Genomic DNA, 21064 nt, shown 5'->3' with positions numbered 1-21064 from the left:
TGTGCGTGATTTTGTGAGTGAGTTGGTGAGCGAGTCTGTGAGTGAGTCTGTGAGTCTGTGAGTGAGTCTGTGAGTGAGTCTGTGAGTGATTCTGAGTGATTCTGAGTGATTCTGTGAGTGAGTCTGTGAGTGGCTGAGTGAGTGGCTGAGTGAGTCTCTGAGTGAGTCTCTGAGTGAGTCTGTGAGTGAGTCTGTGAGTGAGTCTGTGAGTGAGTGGCTGAGTGATTTTGTGAGTGAGTCTGTGAGTGAGTCTGTGAGTGAGTCTGTGAGTGAGTGAGTCTGTGAGTGAGTCTGTGAGTGAGTGAGTCTGTGAGTGAGTGAGTCTGTGAGTGAGTGAGTCTGTGAGTGAGTGAGTCTGTGAGTGAGTGTGTGAGTGAGTGTGTGAGTGAGTCTGTGAGTGAGTGTGTGAGTGAGTGTGTGAGTGCATCTGTGAGTGAGTCTGTGAGTCTGTAAGTGAGTCCGTGAGTGAGTCTGTGAGTGAGTCTGAGTCTGTGAGTGAGTCTGTGAGTGAGTGAGTCTGTGAGTGAGTCTGTGAGTGGCTGAGTGAGTGGCTGAGTGAGTCTGTAAGTGAGTGGCTGAGTGAGTCTGTGAGTGAGTGAGTCTGTGAGTGAGTGAGTCTGTGAGTGAGTGAGTCTGTGAGTGAGTGAGTCTGTGAGTGAGTGAGTCTGTGAGTGAGTGAGTCTGTGAGTGAGTGAGTCTGTGAGTGAGTGGCTGAGTGAGTCTGTAAGTGAGTGGCTGAGTGAGTCTGTGAGTGAGTCTGTGAGTGAGTCTGTGAGTCTGTAAGTGAGTGAGTCTGTGAGTGAGTCTGTGTGTAAGTCTGTGAGTGAGTGAGTCTGTGAGTGCTTCTGTGAGTTTGTGAGTGAGTAGCCGAGTCTGTGAGTGAGTCTGTGATTCTGCGAGTGAGTCTGTGAGCGAGTTGGTGAGCAATTCTGTGAGTGAGTCTGTGAGTGATTCTGTGAGTGAGTGGCTGAGTTATTCTGTGAGTGAGTCTGTGAGTCTGTGAGTGAGTCTCTGAGTGAGTCTCTGAGTGATTCTGTGAGTTTGAGTGAGTAGCTGAGTCTGTGAGTGAATCTGTGAGTGAGTCTCTGAGTGAGTCTCTGAGTGAGTCTGTGAGTGAGTGGCTGAGTGAGTCGCTGAGTGAGTGGCTGAGTGAGTCTGAGTGATTCTGTGAGTTAGTCTGTGAGTGAGTCTGTGAGTGAGTCTGTGAGTGAGTCTGTGAGTGAGTCTGTGAGTGAGTCTCTGAGTGATTCTGTGAGTGAGTTGGTGAGCGAGTCTGTGAGTGGCTGAGTGATTCTGTGAGTGAGTCTGTGAGTCTGTGCGTGATTTTGTGAGTGAGTTGGTGAGCGAGTCTGTGAGTGAGTCTGTGAGTCTGTGAGTGAGTCTGTGAGTGAGTCTGTGAGTGATTCTGAGTGATTCTGAGTGATTCTGTGAGTGAGTCTGTGAGTGGCTGAGTGAGTGGCTGAGTGAGTCTCTGAGTGAGTCTCTGAGTGAGTCTGTGAGTGAGTCTGTGAGTGAGTGGCTGAGTGGATTTTGTGAGTGAGTCTGTGAGTGAGTCTGTGAGTGAGTCTGTGAGTGAGTCTGTGAGTGAGTGAGTCTGTGAGTGAGTCTGTGAGTGAGTGAGTCTGTGAGTGAGTGAGTCTGTGAGTGAGTGAGTCTGTGAGTGAGTGAGTCTGTGAGTGAGTGAGTCTGTGAGTGAGTGTGTGAGTGAGTGTGTGAGTGAGTCTGTGAGTGAGTGTGTGAGTGAGTGTGTGAGTGCATCTGTGAGTGAGTCTGTGAGTCTGTAAGTGAGTCCGTGAGTGAGTCTGTGAGTGAGTCTGAGTCTGTGAGTGAGTCTGTGAGTGAGTGAGTCTGTGAGTGAGTCTGTGAGTGGCTGAGTGAGTGGCTGAGTGAGTCTGTAAGTGAGTGGCTGAGTGAGTCTGTGAGTGAGTGAGTCTGTGAGTGAGTGAGTCTGTGAGTGAGTGAGTCTGTGAGTGAGTGAGTCTGTGAGTGAGTGAGTCTGTGAGTGAGTGAGTCTGTGAGTGAGTGGCTGAGTGAGTCTGTAAGTGAGTGGCTGAGTGAGTCTGTGAGTGAGTCTGTGAGTGAGTCTGTGAGTGAGTCTGTGAGTCTGTAAGTGAGTGAGTCTGTGAGTGAGTCTGTGTGTAAGTCTGTGAGTGAGTCTGTGAGTGAGTGAGTCTGTGAGTGAGTGAGTCTGTGAGTGAGTCTGTGAGTGAGTCTGTGTGAGTCTGTGAGTGAGTGGCTGAGTGAGTCTGTGAGTGAGTCTGAGTAAGTCTGTGAGTGATTCCTGAGTGAGTGGCTGAGTGAGTCTGTGAGTGATTATGCGAGTGGCTGAGTGAGTTTGTGAGTGAGTCTGTGAGTGAGTCTGTGAGTGAGTCTGTGAGTGAGTGAGTCTGTGAGTGAGTGAGTCTGTGAGTGAGTGAGTCTGTGAGGGAGTGAGTCTGTGAGGGAGTGAGTGTGTGAGTGAGTCTGTGAGTGAGTGAGTCTGTGAGTGAGTTTGTGAGTGAGTCTGTGAGTGAGTTTGTGAGTGAGTCTGTGAGTGAGTCTGAGTGAGTCTGTGAGTGGCTGAGTGAGTGGCTGAGTGAGTCTGTGAGTGATTCTGTGAGTGAGTTTGTGAGTGAGTTAGTGAGTGAGTTTGTGAGTGAGTTTGTGAGCGAGTCTCTGAGTGGCTGAGTGAGTTTGAGTGATTCTGCGAGCGAGTCTGTGAGCGAGTTGGTGAGCGATTCCGTGAGTCTGTGAGTGAGTGGCTGAGCGAGTCTGTGAGTGAGTCTGCGAGTGAGTGGCTGGGTGAGTCTGTGAGTGAGTGGCTGAGTGAGTCTGTGAGTTTGTGAGTGAGTGGCTGACTGAGTCTGTGAGTCTGTGAGTGATTCTGTGAGTGAGTGGCTGAGTGAGTGGCTGAGTGAGTCTGTGAGTGATTATGTGAGTGAGTCTGTGAGTGAGTGGCTGAGTGAGTCTGTGAGTGCTTCTGTGAGTTTGTGAGTGAGTAGCCGAGTCTGTGAGTGAGTCTGTGATTCTGCGAGTGAGTCTGTGAGCGAGTTGGTGAGCAATTCTGTGAGTGAGTCTGTGAGTGATTCTGTGAGTGAGTGGCTGAGTTATTCTGTGAGTGAGTCTGTGAGTCTGTGAGTGAGTCTCTGAGTGAGTCTCTGAGTGATTCTGTGAGTTTGAGTGAGTAGCTGAGTCTGTGAGTGAATCTGTGAGTGAGTCTCTGAGTGAGTCTCTGAGTGAGTCTGTGAGTGAGTGGCTGAGTGAGTCGCTGAGTGAGTGGCTGAGTGAGTCTGAGTGATTCTGTGAGTTAGTCTGTGAGTGAGTCTGTGAGTGAGTCTGTGAGTGAGTCTGTGAGTGAGTCTGTGAGTGAGTCTGTGAGTGAGTCTCTGAGTGATTCTGTGAGTGAGTTGGTGAGCGAGTCTGTGAGTGGCTGAGTGATTCTGTGAGTGAGTCTGTGAGTCTGTGCGTGATTTTGTGAGTGAGTTGGTGAGCGAGTCTGTGAGTGAGTCTGTGAGTCTGTGAGTGAGTCTGTGAGTGATTCTGAGTGATTCTGTGAGTGAGTCTGTGAGTGGCTGAGTGAGTGGCTGAGTGAGTCTCTGAGTGAGTCTCTGAGTGAGTCTGTGAGTGAGTCTGTGAGTGAGTCTGTGAGTGAGTCTGTGAGTGAGTCTGTGAGTGAGTGGCTGAGTGATTTTGTGAGTGAGTCTGTGAGTGAGTCTGTGAGTGAGTCTGTGAGTGAGTGAGTCTGTGAGTGAGTCTGTGAGTGAGTGAGTCTGTGAGTGAGTGAGTATGTGAGTGAGTGAGTCTGTGAGTGAGTGAGTCTGTGAGTGAGTGTGTGAGTGAGTGTGTGAGTGCATCTATGAGTGAGTCTGTGAGTCTGTAAGTGAGTCCGTGAGTGAGTCTGTGAGTGAGTCTGAGTCTGTGAGTGAGTCTGTGAGTGAGTGAGTCTGTGAGTGAGTGAGTCTGTGAGCGAGTCTGTGGGTGAGTCTGTGAGTGAGTCTGTGAGTGAGTCTGTGAGTGAGTCTGTGAGTGAGTCTGTGAGTGAGTCTCTGAGTGATTCTGTGAGTGAGTTGGTGAGCGAGTCTGTGAGTGGCTGAGTGATTCTGTGAGTGAGTCTGTGAGTCTGTGCGTGATTTTGTGAGTGAGTTGGTGAGCGAGTCTGTGAGTGAGTCTGTGAGTGAGTCTGTGAGTGAGTCTGTGAGTGAGTCTGTGAGTGATTCTGTGAGTGATTCTGAGTGATTCTGTGAGTGAGTCTGTGAGTGGCTGAGTGAGTGGCTGAGTGAGTCTCTGAGTGAGTCTGTGAGTGAGTCTGTGAGTGAGTGGCTGAGTGATTTTGTGAGTGAGTCTGTGAGTGAGTCTGTGAGTGAGTCTGTGAGTGAGTCTGTGAGTGAGTCTGTGAGTGAGTCTGTGAGTGAGTCTGTGAGTGAGTGAGTCTGTGAGTGAGTGAGTCTGTGAGTGAGTGAGTCTGTGAGTGTGTGAGTGCGTCTGTGAGTGAGTCTGTGAGTCTGTAAGTGAGTGAGTCCGTGAGTGAGTCTGTGAGTGAGTCTGAGTCTGTGAGTGAGTGAGTCTGTGAGTGAGTGAGTCTGTGAGTGAGTGAGTCTGTGAGTGAGTCTGTGAGTGAGTGAGTCTGTGAGTGAGTCTGTAAGTGAGTGGCTGAGTGAGTCTGTGAGTGAGTCTGTGAGTGAGTGAGTCTGTGAGTGAGTGAGTCTGTGAGTGAGTGAGTCTGTGAGTGAGTGAGTCTGTGAGTGAGTCTGTGAGTGAGTGAGTCTGTGAGTGAGTCTGAGTGAGTCTGTGAGTGAGTCTGCGTGAGTGAGTCTGTGAGGGAGTGAGTCTGTGAGTGAGTGAGTCTGTGAGTGAGTCTGTGAGTGAGTCTGTGAGTGAGTCTGTGAGTGAGGGAGTGAGTCTGTGAGTGAGTCTGTGAGTGAGTGAGTCTGTGAGTGAGTGAGTCTGTGAGTGAGTGAGTCTGTAAGTGAGTGAGTCCGTGAGTGAGTCCGTGAGTGAGTCTGTGAGTGAGTCTGCGAGTGAGTCTGTGGGTGAGTCTGTGAGTGAGTCTGTGAGTGAGTGAGTTTGTGAGTGAGTGAGTCTGTGAGTGAGTGAGTCTGTGAGTGAGTCTGAGTGAGTCTGTGAGTGAGTCTGTGAGTGAGTGAGTCTGTGAGGGAGTGAGTCTGTGAGTGAGTCTGTGAGTGAGTGAGTCTGTGAGTGAGTCTGTGAGTCTGTGAGTGAGGGAGTGAGTCTGTGAGTGAGTCTGTGAGTCTGTGAGTGAGTCTGTGAGTGAGTCTGTGAGTCTGTGAGTGAGTCTGTGAGTGAGGGAGTGAGTCTGTGAGGGAGTCTGTGAGTGAGTCTGTGAGTGAGTGAGTCTGTGAGGGAGTGAGTCTGTGAGTGAGTCTGTGAGTGAGTGAGTCTGTGAGTGAGTCTGTGAGTGAGAGAGTGAGTCTGTGAGTGAGTTTGTGAGTGAGTCTGTGAGTGAGTCTGTGAGTGATTCTGTGAGTGAGTTTGTTAGTGAGTCTGTGAGTGATTTTGTGAGTGAGTTGGTGAGCGAGTCTGTGAGTGAGTCTGTGAGTGAGTCTGTGAGTGAGTCTGTGAGTGATTCTGTGAGTAAGTGGCTGAGTGATTCTGTGAGTGAGTTGGTGAGCGAGTCTGTGAGTGAGTGGCTGAGTGATTCTGTGAGTGAGTCTGTGAGTCTGTGCGTGATTTTGTGAGTGAGTTGGTGAGCGAGTCTGTGAGTGAGTCTGTGAGTGAGTCTGTGAGTGATTCTGTGAGTGAGTCTGTGAGTGAGTGGCTGAGTGAGTGGCTGAGTGAGTCTCTGAGTGAGTCTGTGAGTGAGTCTGTGAGTGAGTGGCTGAGTGAGTGGCTGAGTGATTTTGTGAGTGAGTCTGTGAGTGAGTCTGTGAGTGAGTCTGTGAGTGAGTCTGTGAGTGAGTCTGTGAGTGAGTCTGTGAGTGGCTGAGTTTGTGAGTGAGTCTGTGAGTGAGTCTGTGAGTGAGTCTGTGAGTGATTCTGTGAGTTAGTCTGTGAGTGAGTATGTGAGTGAGTGGCTGAGTGAGTCTGTGAGTGAGTTTGTGAGTGAGTCTGTGAGTGAGTCTGTGAGTGAGTCTGTGAGTGAGTTTGTGAGTGATTCTGTGAGTGATTCTGTGAGTGAGTGGCCGAGTGAGTTTGTGAGTGAGTGTGTGAGTGAGTGGCTGAGTGAGTCTGTGAGTGAGTGGCTGAGTGAGTCTGTGAGTGAGTGGCTGAGTGATTCTGTGAGTGAGTGGCTGAGTGAGTCTGTGAGTGAGTCTGTGAGTGATTCTGTGAGTGAGTTGGTGAGCGAGTCTGTGAGTGAGTCTGTGAGTGAGTCTGTGAGTGATTCTGTGAGTTAGTCTGTGAGTGAGTCTGTGAGTGAGTCTGCGAGTGAGTGGCTGAGTGAGTCTCTGAGTGATTCTGTGAGTGAGTGGCTGAGTGAGTCTCCGAGTGATTCTGTGAGCGAGTCTGTGAGTGAGTGGCTGAGTGAGTCTATGAGTGAGTCTGTGAGTGAGTGGCTGAGTGAGTCTCTGAGTGATCCTGTGAGTGAGTGGCTGAGTGAGTGGCTGAGTGAGTCTGTGAGCGAGTTGGTGAGCGAGTCTGTGAGTGAGTGGCTGAGTGAGTCTGTGAGTGAGTTGGTGAGCGAGTCTGTGAGTGAGTCTGTGAGTGAGTTGGTGAGCGAGTCTGTGAGTGAGTCTGTGAGTGAGTTGGTGAGCGAGTCTGTGAGTGAGTCTGTGAGCGAGTTGGTGAGCGAGTCTGTGAGTGCGTGGCTGAGTGAGTCTATGAGTGAGTCTGTGAGTGAGTCTGTGAGTGAGTGGCTGAGTGAGTCTGTGAGTGAGTGGCTGAGTGAGTCTATGAGTGAGTGGCTGAGTGAGTTTGTGAGTGAGTCTGTGAGTGATTCTTTGAGCGAGTTGGTGAGCGAGTCTGTGAGCGAGTCTGTGAGTGAGTCTGTGAGTGAGTCTGTGAGTGAGTTGGTGAGCGAGTCTGTGAGTTAGTATGTGAGTTAGTCTGTGAGTGAGTCTGTGAGTGAGTCTGTGAGTATGTGAGTGATTCTGTGAGTGAGTTTGTGAGTGAGTGGCTGAGTAAGTCTCTGAGTGATTCTGTGAGTGAGTGGCTGAGTGAGTCTGTGAGTGATTCTTTGAGCGAGTTGGTGAGCGAGTCTGTCAGTGAGTCTGTGAGTGAGTTGGTGAGCGAGTCTGTGAGTGAGTCTATGAGTGAGTCTGTGAGTGAGTGGCTGAGTGAGTGGCTGAGTGAGTCTGTGAGTGAGTTGGTGAGCGAGTCTGTGAGTGAGTCTCTGAGTGAGTCTGTGAGCGAGTTGGTGAGCGAGTCTGTGAGTGAGTCTCTGAGTGAGTTTGTGAGTGAGTCTGTGAGTGAGTCTGCGAGTGAGTTGGTGAGCGAGTCTGTGAGTGAGTTTGTGAGTGAGTCTGTGAGTGAGTCTGTGAGTGGCTGAGTTTGTGAGTGAGTTTGTGAGTGAGTCTGTGAGTGAGTGGCTGAGTGAGTGGCTGAGTGAGTGGCTGAGTGAGTGGCTGAGTGAGTGGCTGAGTGAGTGGCTGAGTGAGTCTGTGAGCGAGTCTGTGAGTGAGTGGCTGAGTGAGTCTCTGAGTGAGTTTGTGAGTGATTCTGTGAGTGAGTCTGTGAGTGAGTGGCTGAGTTTGTGAGTGAGTCTGTGAGTGAGTAGCTGAGTCTGTGAGTGATTCTGTGAGTGAGTCTGTGAGTGAGTCTGTGAGTGAGTCTGTGAGTGAGTCTGTGAGTGAGTCTGTGAGCGAGTTGGTGAGCGAGTCTGTGAGTGAGTCTGTGAGCGAGTCTGTGAGCGAGTCTGTGAGTGAGTCTGTGAGTGAGTTGGTGAGCGAGTCTGTGAGTGAGTCTGTGAGTGAGTTGGTGAGTGAGTCTGTGAGTAATTCTGTGAGTCTGAGTGAGTCTGTGAGTGATTCTGTGAGTGTGTCTGTGAGTGATTCTGTGAGTCTGTGAGTGAGTGGCTGAGTGAGTGGCTGAGTGAGTCTGTGAGTGAGTCTGTGAGTGAGTCTGTGAGTGAGTCTGTGAGTGAGTCTGTGAGCGAGTTGGTGAGTGAGTCTGTGAGTCTCTGAGTGATTCTGTGAGTGAGTGGCTGAGTGAGTCTATGAGTGAGTCTGTGAGTGATTCTGTGAGTGAGTGGCTGAGTGAGTGGCTGAGTGAGTGGCTGAGTGAGTGGCTGAGTGAGTCTGTGAGTGAGTTGGTGAGTGGCTGAGTGAGTCTGTGAGTGAGTCTGTGAGTGAGTCTGTGAGTGAGTCTGTGAGTGAGTCTGTGAGTGGCTGAGTGAGTCTGTGAGCGAGTCTGTGAGTGAGTCTGTGAGTGAGTGGCTGAGTGAGTCTGTGAGTGAGTGGCTGAGTGAGTCTATGAGTGAGTGGCTGAGTGAGTTTGTGAGTGAGTCTGTGAGTGATTCTTTGAGCGAGTTGGTGAGCGAGTCTGTGAGCGAGTCTGTGAGTGAGTCTGTGAGTGAGTCTGTGAGTGAGTTGGTGAGCGAGTCTGTGAGTTAGTATGTGAGTTAGTCTGTGAGTGAGTCTGTGAGTGAGTCTGTGAGTGAGTCTGTGAGTATGTGAGTGATTCTGTGAGTGAGTTTGTGAGTGAGTGGCTGAGTAAGTCTCTGAGTGATTCTGTGAGTGAGTGGCTGAGTGAGTCTGTGAGTGATTCTTTGAGCGAGTTGGTGAGCGAGTCTGTCAGTGAGTCTGTGAGTGAGTTGGTGAGCGAGTCTGTGAGTGAGTCTATGAGTGAGTCTGTGAGTGAGTGGCTGAGTGAGTGGCTGAGTGAGTCTGTGAGTGAGTTGGTGAGTGAGTCTGTGAGCGAGTCTGTGAGTGAGTCTGTGAGTGAGTCTGTGAGCGAGTCTGACTCACTTGTCTGTCGCCTCGTAGATGTTCAGTCCCAGGGCGTCCACTCCGAGCCACAAGTCAGTACCCTTCTTGTTTTTGATCTCAAAGTAGTTGACGCCGTACATCTCCAGGTCCTGCGCTATCTTCAAGTACTCCAGCATAGCATCCTCCCTGTCCACCATCACCACCAACACCACCATCATCATCATCATCAGATCCACCATCACCACCACCATCATCATCATCACCACCATCACCACCATCATCATCACCACCACCATCAGATCCACCATCACCACCATCATCATCACCATCAGATCCACCACCACCATCACCACCATCACCATCAGATCCACCACTAACCACCACCACCATCATCACCACCACCATCACCATCAGATCCACCATCACCACCACCATCATGTCCACCATCATCATCATCAGATCCACCACCACCATCACCACCACCACCACCATCAGATCCACCACCACCACCATCATCACCATCACCACCACCAACACCACCATCACCACCACCAACACCACCATCACCAACACCACCACCATCATCATCAGATCCACCATCACCACCACCATCATCATCACCATCAGATCCACCACCACCATCACCACCATCAGATCCACCATCACCATCACCACCATCACCACCACCATCACCACCCCCATCATCAGCATCATCATCAGATCCACCATCACCACCATCACCACCACCAACAGATCCACCACCACCACCATCATCATCATCATCATCAGATCCACCATCACCACCACCATCATGTCCACCATCATCATCAGATCCACCATCACCACTATCAACATCAGATCCACCATCATCACCATCATCATATCTTACCATCATATCCACCATTATCAGAACCACCACCACCACGTCCACTATCACCACCACCCATCATCATCATCATATCCACCAACACTATTACCATCATGTCCACCACCATCATACGATCCACCATCAGCACCACCACGTCCACCACCACCCTCATCATCACTATCACACGTCCACCATCATCATCAGATCCATCATCACCACCATCATGTCCGCTATCATCACCACCATTATGTCCGCTATCACCATCACCATCATGTCCACCATCACCACGTCCACCATCACCACGTCCACCATCACCACGTCCACCATCACCACCACAACGTCAACCACCAGAACGTTCACCATCACCACGTCCACCCTCAGATCCACCATCACCACCATCATCATCATCATCACAGCAACAATGATAACCATTCAGCCAACCAATCACCCACGCAGGTAGTCACCCACCCACCCAGGTAGCCACTCACCCACCCACCCACCCAGGTAGTCACCCACCCACTCACGTAGTCACCCACCCACTCACGTAGTCACTCACCCACCCACTCACGTAGTCACTCACCCACTCACCCATTTACCCACCCAGATAGTCGCTCACCCACCGACTCACCCAGCCACCCACCCAGTAGTCACCCACCCACCCACCCATGTAGTCACCCACCAACTCACTCACCCACCTACCCACGTAGACACCCACCAACTCACTCACCCACCTACCCACGTAGTCACCCACTCACTCACTCACACACTCACCCACCTACCCACGTAGTCACCCACCTACTCACTCACCCACCTACCCATGTAGTCACCCACCCACTCACCCACGTAGTCACCCACCTACCCACATAGTCACCCACCCACCCACTCACCCACCTACCCACATAGTCACCCACCTATCCACGTAGTCACCCATCTACCCACAGTCACCCACCTACCCACGTAGTCACCTACCCACGTAGTCACCCACCTACCCACTCACAAACCCACCACCCACGTAGTCACCCACCCACTCACCCACTCACCCACCCACCACCCAGGAAGTCACCCACCTACCACCCACCCACCACCCCCCACCCACCACCCACCCACCACCCCCCACCACCACTACCCACCCACCACCACCCACCCACCACCCCCCACCACCCACCACCCACCCAGCACCCACCCACCACCCCCCACCACCCACCACCCACCCAGCACCCACCCACCACCCCCCACCACCACTACCCACCCACTTCACCCACCACCACCCACCCACCCACTCACCCACCACCACCCACCCACCACCCACCCACCACCACCACCCCCCACCACCTCACCCACCACCACCCACCCACTTCACCCCCCACCCACCACCCACCCACCACCACCCACCACCCACTCACCCACCACCACCCACCCACTCACCCACCACCACCCACCACCCACCCACCACCACCACCCCCCACCCCCCACCCACCACCCACCCACCCACCACCCACCCACCTGAGCATGGCGCGATGCTCCTGGTGCCAGTTCTGGATGCGCTCCTCCCACTGCTCCTTTGTCAACTTGTGTTGCTCAAGCACCCTGGGCAGTGGTGGGGGGTAGTGGGGGGGTGAGAGTGGTGGGGGGGGGATAGTGGGGGGGGGAGTGTGGGGGGGGAGTCACGGGGCATTGGGTCGTTATATGGTCTCTGTGTGTGTGTGGTGAGTCTCTGTGTGTGTGTGGTGAGTCTCTGTGTGTGGTGAGTCTCTGTGTGTGTGGTGAGTCTCTGTGTGTGTGTGTGGTGAGTCTCTGTGTGTGGTGAGTCTGTGTGTGTGTGGTGAGTCTGTGTGTGTGTGGTGAGTCTCTGTGTGTGTGTGTGGTGAGTCTCTGTGTGTGTGTGTGGTGAGTCTCTGTGTGTGGTGAGTCTCTGTGTGTGTGGTGAGTCTCTGTGTGGTGAGTCTCTGTGTGTGTGGTGAGTCTGTGTGTGTGTGGTGAGTCTCTGTGTGTGGTGAGTCTGTGTGTGTGTGGTGAGTCTGTGTGTGTGTGGTGAGTCTCTGTGTGTGTGGTGAGTCTCTGTGTGTGGTGAGTCTCTGTGTGTGGTGAGTCTCTGTGTGTGGTGAGTCTGTGTGTGTGTGGTGAGTCTCTGTGTGTGTGGTGAGTCTCTGTGTGTGTGGTGAGTCTCTGTGTGTGTGTGTGGTGAGTCTCTGTGTGTGGTGAGTCTCTGTGTGTGTGTGGTGAGTCTCTGTGTGTGTGTGGTGAGTCTCTGTGTGTGTGTGGTGAGTCTCTGTGTGGTGAGTCTCTGTGTGTGTGGTGAGTCTCTGTGTGTGTGGTGAGTCTCTGTGTGTGTGGTGAGTCTCTGTGTGTGTGTGTGGTGAGTCTCTGTGTGTGTGGTGAGTCTCTGTGTGTGTGGTGAGTCTCTGTGTGTGGTGAGTCTCTGTGTGTGTGGTGAGTCTCTGTGTGTGTGGTGAGTCTCTGTGTGTGTGGTGAGTCTCTGTGTGTGGTGAGTCTCTGTGTGTGTGGTGAGTCTCTGTGTGTGTGTGGTGAGTCTCTGTGTGTGTGTGGTGAGTCTCTGTGTGTGGTGAGTCTCTGTGTGTGGTGAGTCTCTGTGTGTGTGTGTGGTGAGTCTCTGTGTGTGTGGTGAGTCTCTGTGTGGTGAGTCTGTGTGTGTGTGGTGAGTCTCTGTGTGTGTGGTGAGTCTCTGTGTGTGGTGAGTCTCTGTGTGTGTGTGTGTGGTGAGTCTCTGTGTGTGTGGTGAGTCTCTGTGTGTGTGGTGAGTCTCTGTGTGTGTGGTGAGTCTGTGTGTGTGTGTGGTGAGTCTCTGTGTGTGGTGAGTCTCTGTGTGGTGAGTCTGTGTGTGTGGTGAGTCTCTGTGTGTATGGTGAGTCTCTGTGTGTGTGGTGAGTCTCTGTGTGGTGAGTCTATGTGTGTGGTGAGTCTCTGTGTGTGTGGTGAGTCTCTGTGTGTGTGGTGAGTCTCTGTGTGTGTGTGGTGAGTCTCTGTGTGGTGAGTCTCTGTGTGTGTGGTGAGTCTCTGTGTGTGTGTGGTGAGTCTCTGTGTGTGTGGTGAGTCTCTGTGTGTGTGTGTGGTGAGTCTCTGTGTGTGTGGTGAGTCTCTCTCTGTGTGTGTGTGGTGAGTCTCTCTCTGTGTGTGTGTGGTGAGTCTCTGTGTGTGGTGAGTCTGTGTGTGTGTGTGTGGTGAGTCTCTGTGTGTGTGGTGAGTCTCTGTGTGTGTGGTGAGTCTCTGTGTGGTGAGTCTGTGTGTGTGTGGTGAGTCTCTGTGTGTGTGGTGAGTCTGTGTGTGTGTGGTGAGTCTCTGTGTGTGTGTGTGGTGAGTCTGTGTGTGGTGAGTCTCTGTGTGGTGAGTCTGTATGTGTGTGGTGAGTCTCTGTGTGTGTGTGGTGAGTCTCTGTGTGTGTGGTGAGTCTCTGTGTGTGTGGTGAGTCTCTGTGTGTGTGGTGAGTCTCTGTGTGTATGTGTGTGGTGAGTCTCTGTGTGTGTGTGTGTGTGGTGAGTCTCTGTGTGTGTGGTGAGTCTCTGTGTGTGTGGTGAGTCTCTGTGTGTGTGTGTGTGGTGAGTCTGTGTGTGTGTGGTGAGTCTCTGTGTGTGTGTGGTGAGTCTCTGTGTGTGTGTGTGTGTGGTGAGTCTCTGTGTGTGTGTGTGTGTGGTGAGTCTCTGTGTGTGTGGTGAGTCTCTGTGTGTGTGGTGAGTCTCTGTGTGTGTGTGTGTGTGGTGAGTCTCTGTGTGTGTGTGTGTGTGGTGAGTCTGTGTGTGTGTGTGGTGAGTCTCTGTGTGTGTGGTGAGTCTCTGTGTGTGTGGTGAGTCTCTGTGTGTGTGGTGAGTCTCTGTGTGTGTGGTGAGTCTCTGTGTGTGTGGTGAGTCTCTGTGTGTGTGGTGAGTCTCTGTGTGTGTGTGTGGTGAGTCTCTGTGTGTGTGTGTGGTGAGTCTCTGTGTGTGTGTGTGGTGAGTCTCTGTGTGTGTGTGTGGTGAGTCTCTGTGTGTGGTGAGTCTCTGTGTGTGTGTGGTGAGTCTCTGTGTGTGTGGTGAGTATCTGTGTGTGTGGTGAGTCTCTGTGTGTGTGGTGAGTCTCTGTGTGTGTGGTGAGTCTGTGTGTGTGGTGAGTCTCAGTGGTGAGTCTCTGTGTGTGTGGTGAGTCTCTGTGTGTGTGGTGAGTCTCTGTGTGTGTGTGGTGAGTCTCTGTGTGTGTGGTGAGTCTCTGTGTGTGTGTGTGGTGAGTCTCTGTGTGTGTGTGGTGAGTCTGTGTGTGTGTGGTGAGTCTCTGTGTGTGTGTGGTGAGTCTCTGTGTGTGTGGTGAGTCTCTGTGTGTGTGGTGAGTCTCTGTGTGTGTGGTGAGTCTCTGTGTGTGTGTGTGTGGTGAGTCTCTGTGTGTGTGTGGTGAGTCTCTGTGTGTGTGTGGTGAGTCTCTGTGTGTGTGTGGTGAGTCTCTGTGTGTGTGGTGAGTCTGTGTGTGTGTGGTGAGTCTCTGTGTGTGTGGTGAGTCTGTGTGTGTGTGGTGAGTCTCTGTGTGTGTGTGGTGAGTCTCTGTGTGTGTGGTGAGTCTCTGTGTGTGTGGTGAGTCTCTGTGTGTGGTGAGTCTCTGTGTGTGGTGAGTCTCTGTGTGTGGTGAGTCTCTGTGTGTGTGGTGAGTCTCTGTGTGTGGTGAGTCTCTGTGTGTGGTGAGTCTCTGTGTGTGTGGTGAGTCTCTGTGTGTGTGTGTGGTGAGTCTCTGTGTGTGGTGAGTCTCTGTGTGTGTGTGGTGAGTCTATGTGTGGTGAGTCTCTGTGTGTGGTGAGTCTCTGTGTGTGTGGTGAGTCTCTGTGTGTGTGTGTGGTGAGTCTCTGTGTGTGTGGTGAGTCTCTGTGTGTGTGTGTGGTGAGTCTCTGTGTGTGTGGTGAGTCTCTGTGTGTGTGTGGTGAGTCTCTGTGTGTGTGTGGTGAGTCTCTGTGTGTGTGTGTGGTGAGTCTCTGTGTGTGTGGTGAGTCTCTGTGTGTGTGGTGAGTCTCTGTGTGTGTGGTGAGTCTCTGTGTGTGTGTGGTGAGTCTCTGTGTGTGTGTGGTGAGTCTCTGTGTGTGTGGTGAGTCTCTGTGTGTGTGTGGTGAGTCTCTGTGTGTGTGGTGAGTCTCTGTGTGTGTGTGGTGAGTCTCTGTGTGTGGTGAGTCTCTGTGTGTGTGGTGAGTCTCTGTGTGGTGAGTCTCTGTGTGTGTGGTGAGTCTCTGTGTGGTGAGTCTCTGTGTGTGTGGTGAGTCTCTGTGTGTGTGGTGAGTCTCTGTGTGTGTGTGGTGAGTCTCTGTGTGGTGAGTCTCTGTGTGTGTGTGTGGTGAGTCTCTGTGTGTGTGTGTGGTGAGTCTCTGTGTGTGGTGAGTCTCTGTGTGTGTGTGTGTGGTGAGTCTCTGTGTGTGTGGTGAGTCTCTGTGTGTGTGGTGAGTCTCTGTGTGTGTGTGGTGAGTCTCTGTGTGTGTGGTGAGTCTCTGTGTGTGTGTGTGTGGTGAGTCTCTGTGTGTGTGTGTGTGGTGAGTCTCTGTGTGTGTGGTGAGTCTCTGTGTGTGTGGTGAGTCTCTGTGTGTGTGTGGTGAGTCTCTGTGTGTGTGGTGAGTCTGTGTGTGTGTGTGTGTGGTGAGTCTCTGTGTGTGTGTGGTGAGTCTCTGTGTGTGTGGTGAGTCTCTGTGTGTGTGTGTGTGGTGAGTCTGTGTGTGTGGTGAGTCTCTGTGTGTGTGGTGAGTCTCTGTGTGTGTGGTGAGTCTCTGTGTGTGGTGAGTCTCTGTGTGTGTGGTGAGTCTCTGTGTGTGTGTGGTGAGTCTGTGTGTGTGGTGAGTCTCTGTGTGTGTGGTGAGTCTCTGTGTGGTGAGTCTCTGTGTGTGTGGTGAGTCTCTGTGTGTGTGGTGAGTCTCTGTGTGTGTGTGTGGTGAGTCTCTGTGTGTGTGGTGAGTCTCTGTGTGTGTGGTGAGTCTCTGTGTGTGTGTGGTGAGTCTCTGTGTGTGTGTGGTGAGTCTCTGTGTGTGTGGTGAGTCTCTGTGTGTGTGTGGTGAGTCTCTGTGTGGTGAGTCTCTGTGTGTGTGGTGAGTCTCTGTGTGTGTGGTGAGTCTGTGTGTGTGGTGAGTCTCTGTGTGGTGAGTCTCTGTGTGGTGAGTCTCTGTGTGGTGAGTCTCTGTGTGGTGAGTCTCTGTGTGTGTGGTGAGTCTCTGTGTGTGTGTGTGGTGAGTCTCTGTGTGTGTGGTGAGTCTCTGTGTGTGTGGTGAGTCTCTGTGTGTGTGTGGTGAGTCTCTGTGTGTGTGTGGTGAGTCTCTGTGTGTGTGGTGAGTCTCTGTGTGTGTGTGTGTGGTGAGTCTCTGTGTGTGTGTGTGTGTGGTGAGTCTCTGTGTGTGTGTGTGTGTGGTGAGTCTCTGTGTGTGTGTGTGTGGTGAGTCTCTGTGTGTGTGTGGTGAGTCTCTGTGTGTGTGGTGAGTCTCTGTGTGTGTGGTGAGTCTCTGTGTGTGTGGTGAGTCTCTGTGTGTGTGGTGAGTCTCTGTGTGTGTGGTGAGTCTCTGTGTGTGTGGTGAGTCTCTGTGTGTGTGGTGAGTCTCTGTGTGTGTGGTGAGTCTCTGTGTGTGTGTGTGTGTGGTGAGTCTCTGTGTGTGGTGAGTCTCTGTGTGTGTGGTGAGTCTCTGTGTGGTGAGTCTCTGTGTGTGTGGTGAGTCTCTGTGTGTGTGTGGTGAGTCTCTGTGTGTGTGTGGTGAGTCTCTGTGTGTGTGTGGTGAGTCTCTGTGTGTGTGGTGAGTCTCTGTGTGTGTGTGGTGAGTCTCTGTGTGTGGTGAGTCTCTGTGTGTGTGTGTGTGGTGAGTCTCTGTGTGTGTGTGGTGAGTCTCTGTGTGTGTGTGGTGAGTCTCTGTGTGGTGAGTCTCTGTGTGGTGAGTCTCTGTGTGTGTGGTGAGTCTCTGTGTGTGTGTGTGGTGAGTCTCTGTATGTGTGGTGAGTCTCTGTGTGTGTGTGTGTGTGGTGAGTCTCTGTGTGTGTGGTGAGTCTCTGTGTGTGTGGTGAGTCTCTGTGTGTGTGTGGTGAGTCTCTGTGTGTGTGTGTGGTGAGTCTCTGTGTGTGTGTGGTGAGTCTCTGTGTGTGTGGTGAGTCTCTGTGTGTGTGTGGTGAGTCTCTGTGTGTGTGTGTGTGGTGAGTCTCTGTGTGTGTGTGGTGAGTCTCTCTGTGTGTGTGTGGTGAGTCTCTGTGTGTGTGTGTGGTGAGTCTCTGTGTGTGTGTGGTGAGTCTCTGTGTGTGGTGAGTCTCTGTGTGTGTGGTGAGTCTCTGTGTGTGTGTGTCTGTTGAGTCTCTGTGTGTGTGGTGAGTCTCTGTGTGTGTGGTGAGTCTCTGTGTGTGTGTGTCTGTTGAGTCTCTGTGTGTGTGTGTGTGGTGAGTCTCTGTGTGTGGTGAGTCTCTGTGCGTGGTGAGTCTCTGTGCGTGGTGAGTCTCTGTGTGTGGTGAGTCTCTGTGTGTATGGTGAGTCTCTGTGTGTGTGGTGAGTCTCTGTGTGTGTGTATGGTGAGTCTCTGTGTGTGTGGTGAGTCTCTGTGTGTGTGGTGAGTCTCTGTGTGTGTGGTGAGTCTCTGTGTGTGTGTATGGTGAGTCTCTGTGTGTGTGGTGAGTCTCTGTGTGTATGTGTGTGGTGAGTCTCTGTGTGTGGTGAGTCTCTCTGTGTGTGTGTGTGTGGTGAGTCTCTGTGTGTGTGTGTGGTGAGTCTCTCTGTGTGTGGTGAGTCTCTGTGTGTGGTGAGTCTCTGTGTGTGTGTGGTGAGTCTCTGTGTGTGTGTGTGGTGAGTCTCTGTGTGGTGAGTCTCTGTGTGTGTGTGTGGTGAGTCTCTGTGTGTGTGTGTGGTGAGTCTCTGTGTGTGTGGTGAGTCTCTGTGTGTGTGTGGTGAGTCTCTGTGTGTGTGTGGTGAGTCTCTGTGTGTGTGTGTGGTGAGTCTCTGTGTGTGTGGTGAGTCTCTGTGTGTGTGGTGAGTCTCTGTGTGTGTGGTGAGTCTCTGTGTGTGTGTGGTGAGTCTCTGTGTGTGTGTGGTGAGTCTCTGTGTGTGTGGTGAGTCTCTGTGTGTGTGTGGTGAGTCTCTGTGTGTGTGGTGAGTCTCTGTGTGTGTGTGGTGAGTCTCTGTGTGTGGTGAGTCTCTGTGTGTGTGGTGAGTCTCTGTGTGTGTGGTGAGTCTCTGTGTGTGTGGTGAGTCTCTGTGTGGTGAGTCTCTGTGTGGTGAGTCTCTGTGTGTGTGTGGTGAGTCTCTGTGTGGTGAGTCTCTGTGTGTGTGTGTGGTGAGTCTCTGTGTGTGTGTGTGGTGAGTCTATGTGTGTGTGTGTGGTGAGTCTCTGTGTGTGTGTGTGTGGTGAGTCTCTGTGTGTGTGGTGAGTCTCTGTGTGTGTGGTGAGTCTCTGTGTGTGTGTGGTGAGTCTCTGTGTGTGTGGTGAGTCTCTGTGTGTGTGTGTGTGGTGAGTCTCTGTGTGTGTGTGTGTGGTGAGTCTCTGTGTGTGTGGTGAGTCTCTGTGTGTGTGGTGAGTCTCTGTGTGTGTGTGGTGAGTCTCTGTGTGTGTGGTGAGTCTGTGTGTGTGTGTGTGTGGTGAGTCTCTGTGTGTGTGTGGTGAGTCTCTGTGTGTGTGTGGTGAGTCTCTGTGTGTGGTGAGTCTCTGTGTGTGTGGTGAGTCTCTGTGTGTGGTGAGTCTCTGTGTGTGTGGTGAGTCTCTGTGTGTGTGGTGAGTCTCTGTGTGTGTGGTGAGTCTCTGTGTGTGGTGAGTCTCTGTGTGTGTGGTGAGTCTCTGTGTGTGTGTGGTGAGTCTGTGTGTGTGGTGAGTCTCTGTGTGTGTGGTGAGTCTCTGTGTGGTGAGTCTCTGTGTGTGTGGTGAGTCTCTGTGTGTGTGGTGAGTCTCTGTGTGTGTGTGTGGTGAGTCTCTGTGTGTGTGGTGAGTCTCTGTGTGTGTGGTGAGTCTCTGTGTGTGTGTGGTGAGTCTCTGTGTGTGTGTGGTGAGTCTCTGTGTGGTGAGTCTCTGTGTGTGTGGTGAGTCTCTGTGTGTGTGTGGTGAGTCTCTGTGTGGTGAGTCTCTGTGTGTGTGGTGAGTCTCTGTGTGTGTGGTGAGTCTGTGTGTGTGGTGAGTCTCTGTGTGGTGAGTCTCTGTGTGGTGAGTCTCTGTGTGTGTGGTGAGTCTCTGTGTGTGTGTGTGGTGAGTCTCTGTGTGTGTGGTGAGTCTCTGTGTGTGTGGTGAGTCTCTGTGTGTGTGTGGTGAGTCTCTGTGTGTGTGTGGTGAGTCTCTGTGTGTGTGGTGAGTCTCTGTGTGTGTGTGTGTGGTGAGTCTCTGTGTGTGTGTGTGTGTGGTGAGTCTCTGTGTGTGTGTGTGTGTGTGGTGAGTCTCTGTGTGTGTGTGTGTGTGGTGAGTCTCTGTGTGTGTGTGGTGAGTCTCTGTGTGTGTGGTGAGTCTCTGTGTGTGTGGTGAGTCTCTGTGTGTGTGGTGAGTCTCTGTGTGTGTGGTGAGTCTCTGTGTGTGTGGTGAGTCTCTGTGTGTGTGTGTGTGTGGTGAGTCTCTGTGTGTGGTGAGTCTCTGTGTGTGTGTGGTGAGTCTCTGTGTGGTGAGTCTCTGTGTGTGTGGTGAGTCTCTGTGTGGTGAGTCTCTGTGTGTGTGGTGAGTCTCTGTGTGTGTGTGGTGAGTCTCTGTGTGTGTGTGGTGAGTCTCTGTGTGTGTGTGGTGAGTCTCTGTGTGTGTGGTGAGTCTCTGTGTGTGTGTGGTGAGTCTCTGTGTGTGGTGAGTCTCTGTGTGTGTGTGTGTGGTGAGTCTCTGTGTGTGTGTGGTGAGTCTCTGTGTGTGTGTGGTGAGTCTCTGTGTGGTGAGTCTCTGTGTGGTGAGTCTCTGTGTGTGTGGTGAGTCTCTGTGTGTGTGTGTGGTGAGTCTCTGTATGTGTGGTGAGTCTCTGTGTGTGTGTGTGTGGTGAGTCTCTGTGTGTGTGGTGAGTCTCTGTGTGTGTGGTGAGTCTCTGTGTGTGTGGTGAGTCTCTGTGTGTGTGTGGTGAGTCTCTGTGTGTGTGTGTGGTGAGTCTCTGTGTGTGTGTGGTGAGTCTCTGTGTGTGTGGTGAGTCTCTGTGTGTGTGTGGTGAGTCTCTGTGTGTGTGTGTGTGGTGAGTCTCTGTGTGTGTGTGGTGAGTCTCTCTGTGTGTGTGTGGTGAGTCTCTGTGTGTGTGTGTGGTGAGTCTCTGTGTGTGTGTGGTGAGTCTCTGTGTGTGGTGAGTCTCTGTGTGTGTGGTGAGTCTCTGTGTGTGTGTGTCTGTTGAGTCTCTGTGTGTGTGGTGAGTCTCTGTGTGTGTGGTGAGTCTCTGTGTGTGTGGTGAGTCTCTGTGTGTGTGTGTCTGTTGAGTCTCTGTGTGTGTGTGTGTGGTGAGTCTCTGTGTGTGGTGAGTCTCTGTGCGTGGTGAGTCTCTGTGCGTGGTGAGTCTCTGTGTGTGGTGAGTCTCTGTGTGTATGGTGAGTCTCTGTGTGTGTGGTGAGTCTCTGTGTGTGTGGTGAGTCTCTGTGTGTGTGTATGGTGAGTCTCTGTGTGTGTGGTGAGTCTCTGTGTGTATGTGTGTGGTGAGTCTCTGTGTGTGGTGAGTCTCTCTGTGTGTGTGTGTGTGGTGAGTCTCTGTGTGTGTGTGTGGTGAGTCTCTCTGTGTGTGGTGAGTCTCTGTGTGTGGTGAGTCTCTGTGTGTGTGTGGTGAGTCTCTGTGTGTGTGGTGAGTCTCTGTGTGGTGAGTCTCTGTGTGTGTGTGTGGTGAGTCTCTGTGTGTGGTGAGTCTCTGTGTGTGTGTGTGGTGAGTCTCTGTGTGTGGTGAGTCTCTGTGTGTGTGGTGAGTCTCTGTGTGGTGAGTCTCTGTGTGTGTGTGGTGAGTCTCTGTGTGTGTGGTGAGTCTCTGTGTGTGTGGTGAGTCTCTGTGTGTGTGGTGAGTCTCTGTGTGTGGTGAGTCTCTGTGTGTGTGGTGAGTCTCTGTGTGTGTGTGGTGAGTCTCTGTGTGTGTGGTGAGTCTCTGTGTGTGTGTGTGAGTCTCTGTGTGTGTGTGTGGTGAGTCTCTGTGTGTGTGGTGAGTCTCTGTGTGTGTGGTGAGTCTCTGTGTGGTGAGTCTGTGTGTGTGTGGTGAGTCTCTGTGTGTGTGGTGAGTCTCTGTGTGTGTGTGTGGTGAGTCTGTGTGTGTGGTGAGTCTCTGTGTGTGTGGTGAGTCTCTGTGTGTGTGGTGAGTCTCTGTGTGTGTGTGGTGAGTCTCTGTGTGTGTGGTGAGTCTCTGTGTGTGTGGTGAGTCTCTGTGTGTGGTGAGTCTCTGTGTGTGTGGTGAGTCTCTGTGTGTGTGTGGTGAGTCTCTGTGTGTGTGTGGTGAGTCTCTGTGTGTGTGTGGTGAGTCTCTGTGTGTGTGTGAGTCTCTGTGTGTGTGTGTGGTGAGTCTCTGTGTGTGTG

General features: G+C 52.1%; 1 protein-coding gene across 1 annotated transcript in view; it reads right to left on the bottom strand.

The window, feature by feature from the left end:
• LOC116936946 (radixin-like) overlaps positions 1–21064 on the bottom strand; it is a 69970-nt gene that overhangs the window by 7933 nt on the left and 40973 nt on the right. Inside the window, 2 exon segments of the mRNA XM_076058399.1 lie at positions 8841–8987; positions 11173–11256. Of these exon segments, the coding sequence (XP_075914514.1) occupies positions 8841–8987; positions 11173–11256 (231 nt within the window).

The sequence above is a fragment of the Petromyzon marinus genome (genome assembly GCF_048934315.1).
Source record: "Petromyzon marinus isolate PM22_M1 ecotype Great Lakes invasive population chromosome 73 unlocalized genomic scaffold, UKy_Petmar_22M1.pri1.0 chr73_unloc.3, whole genome shotgun sequence".
Lineage (NCBI taxonomy): Eukaryota > Metazoa > Chordata > Hyperoartia > Petromyzontiformes > Petromyzontidae > Petromyzon > Petromyzon marinus.
This window is presented reverse-complemented; position numbering and strand designations above follow the sequence as displayed.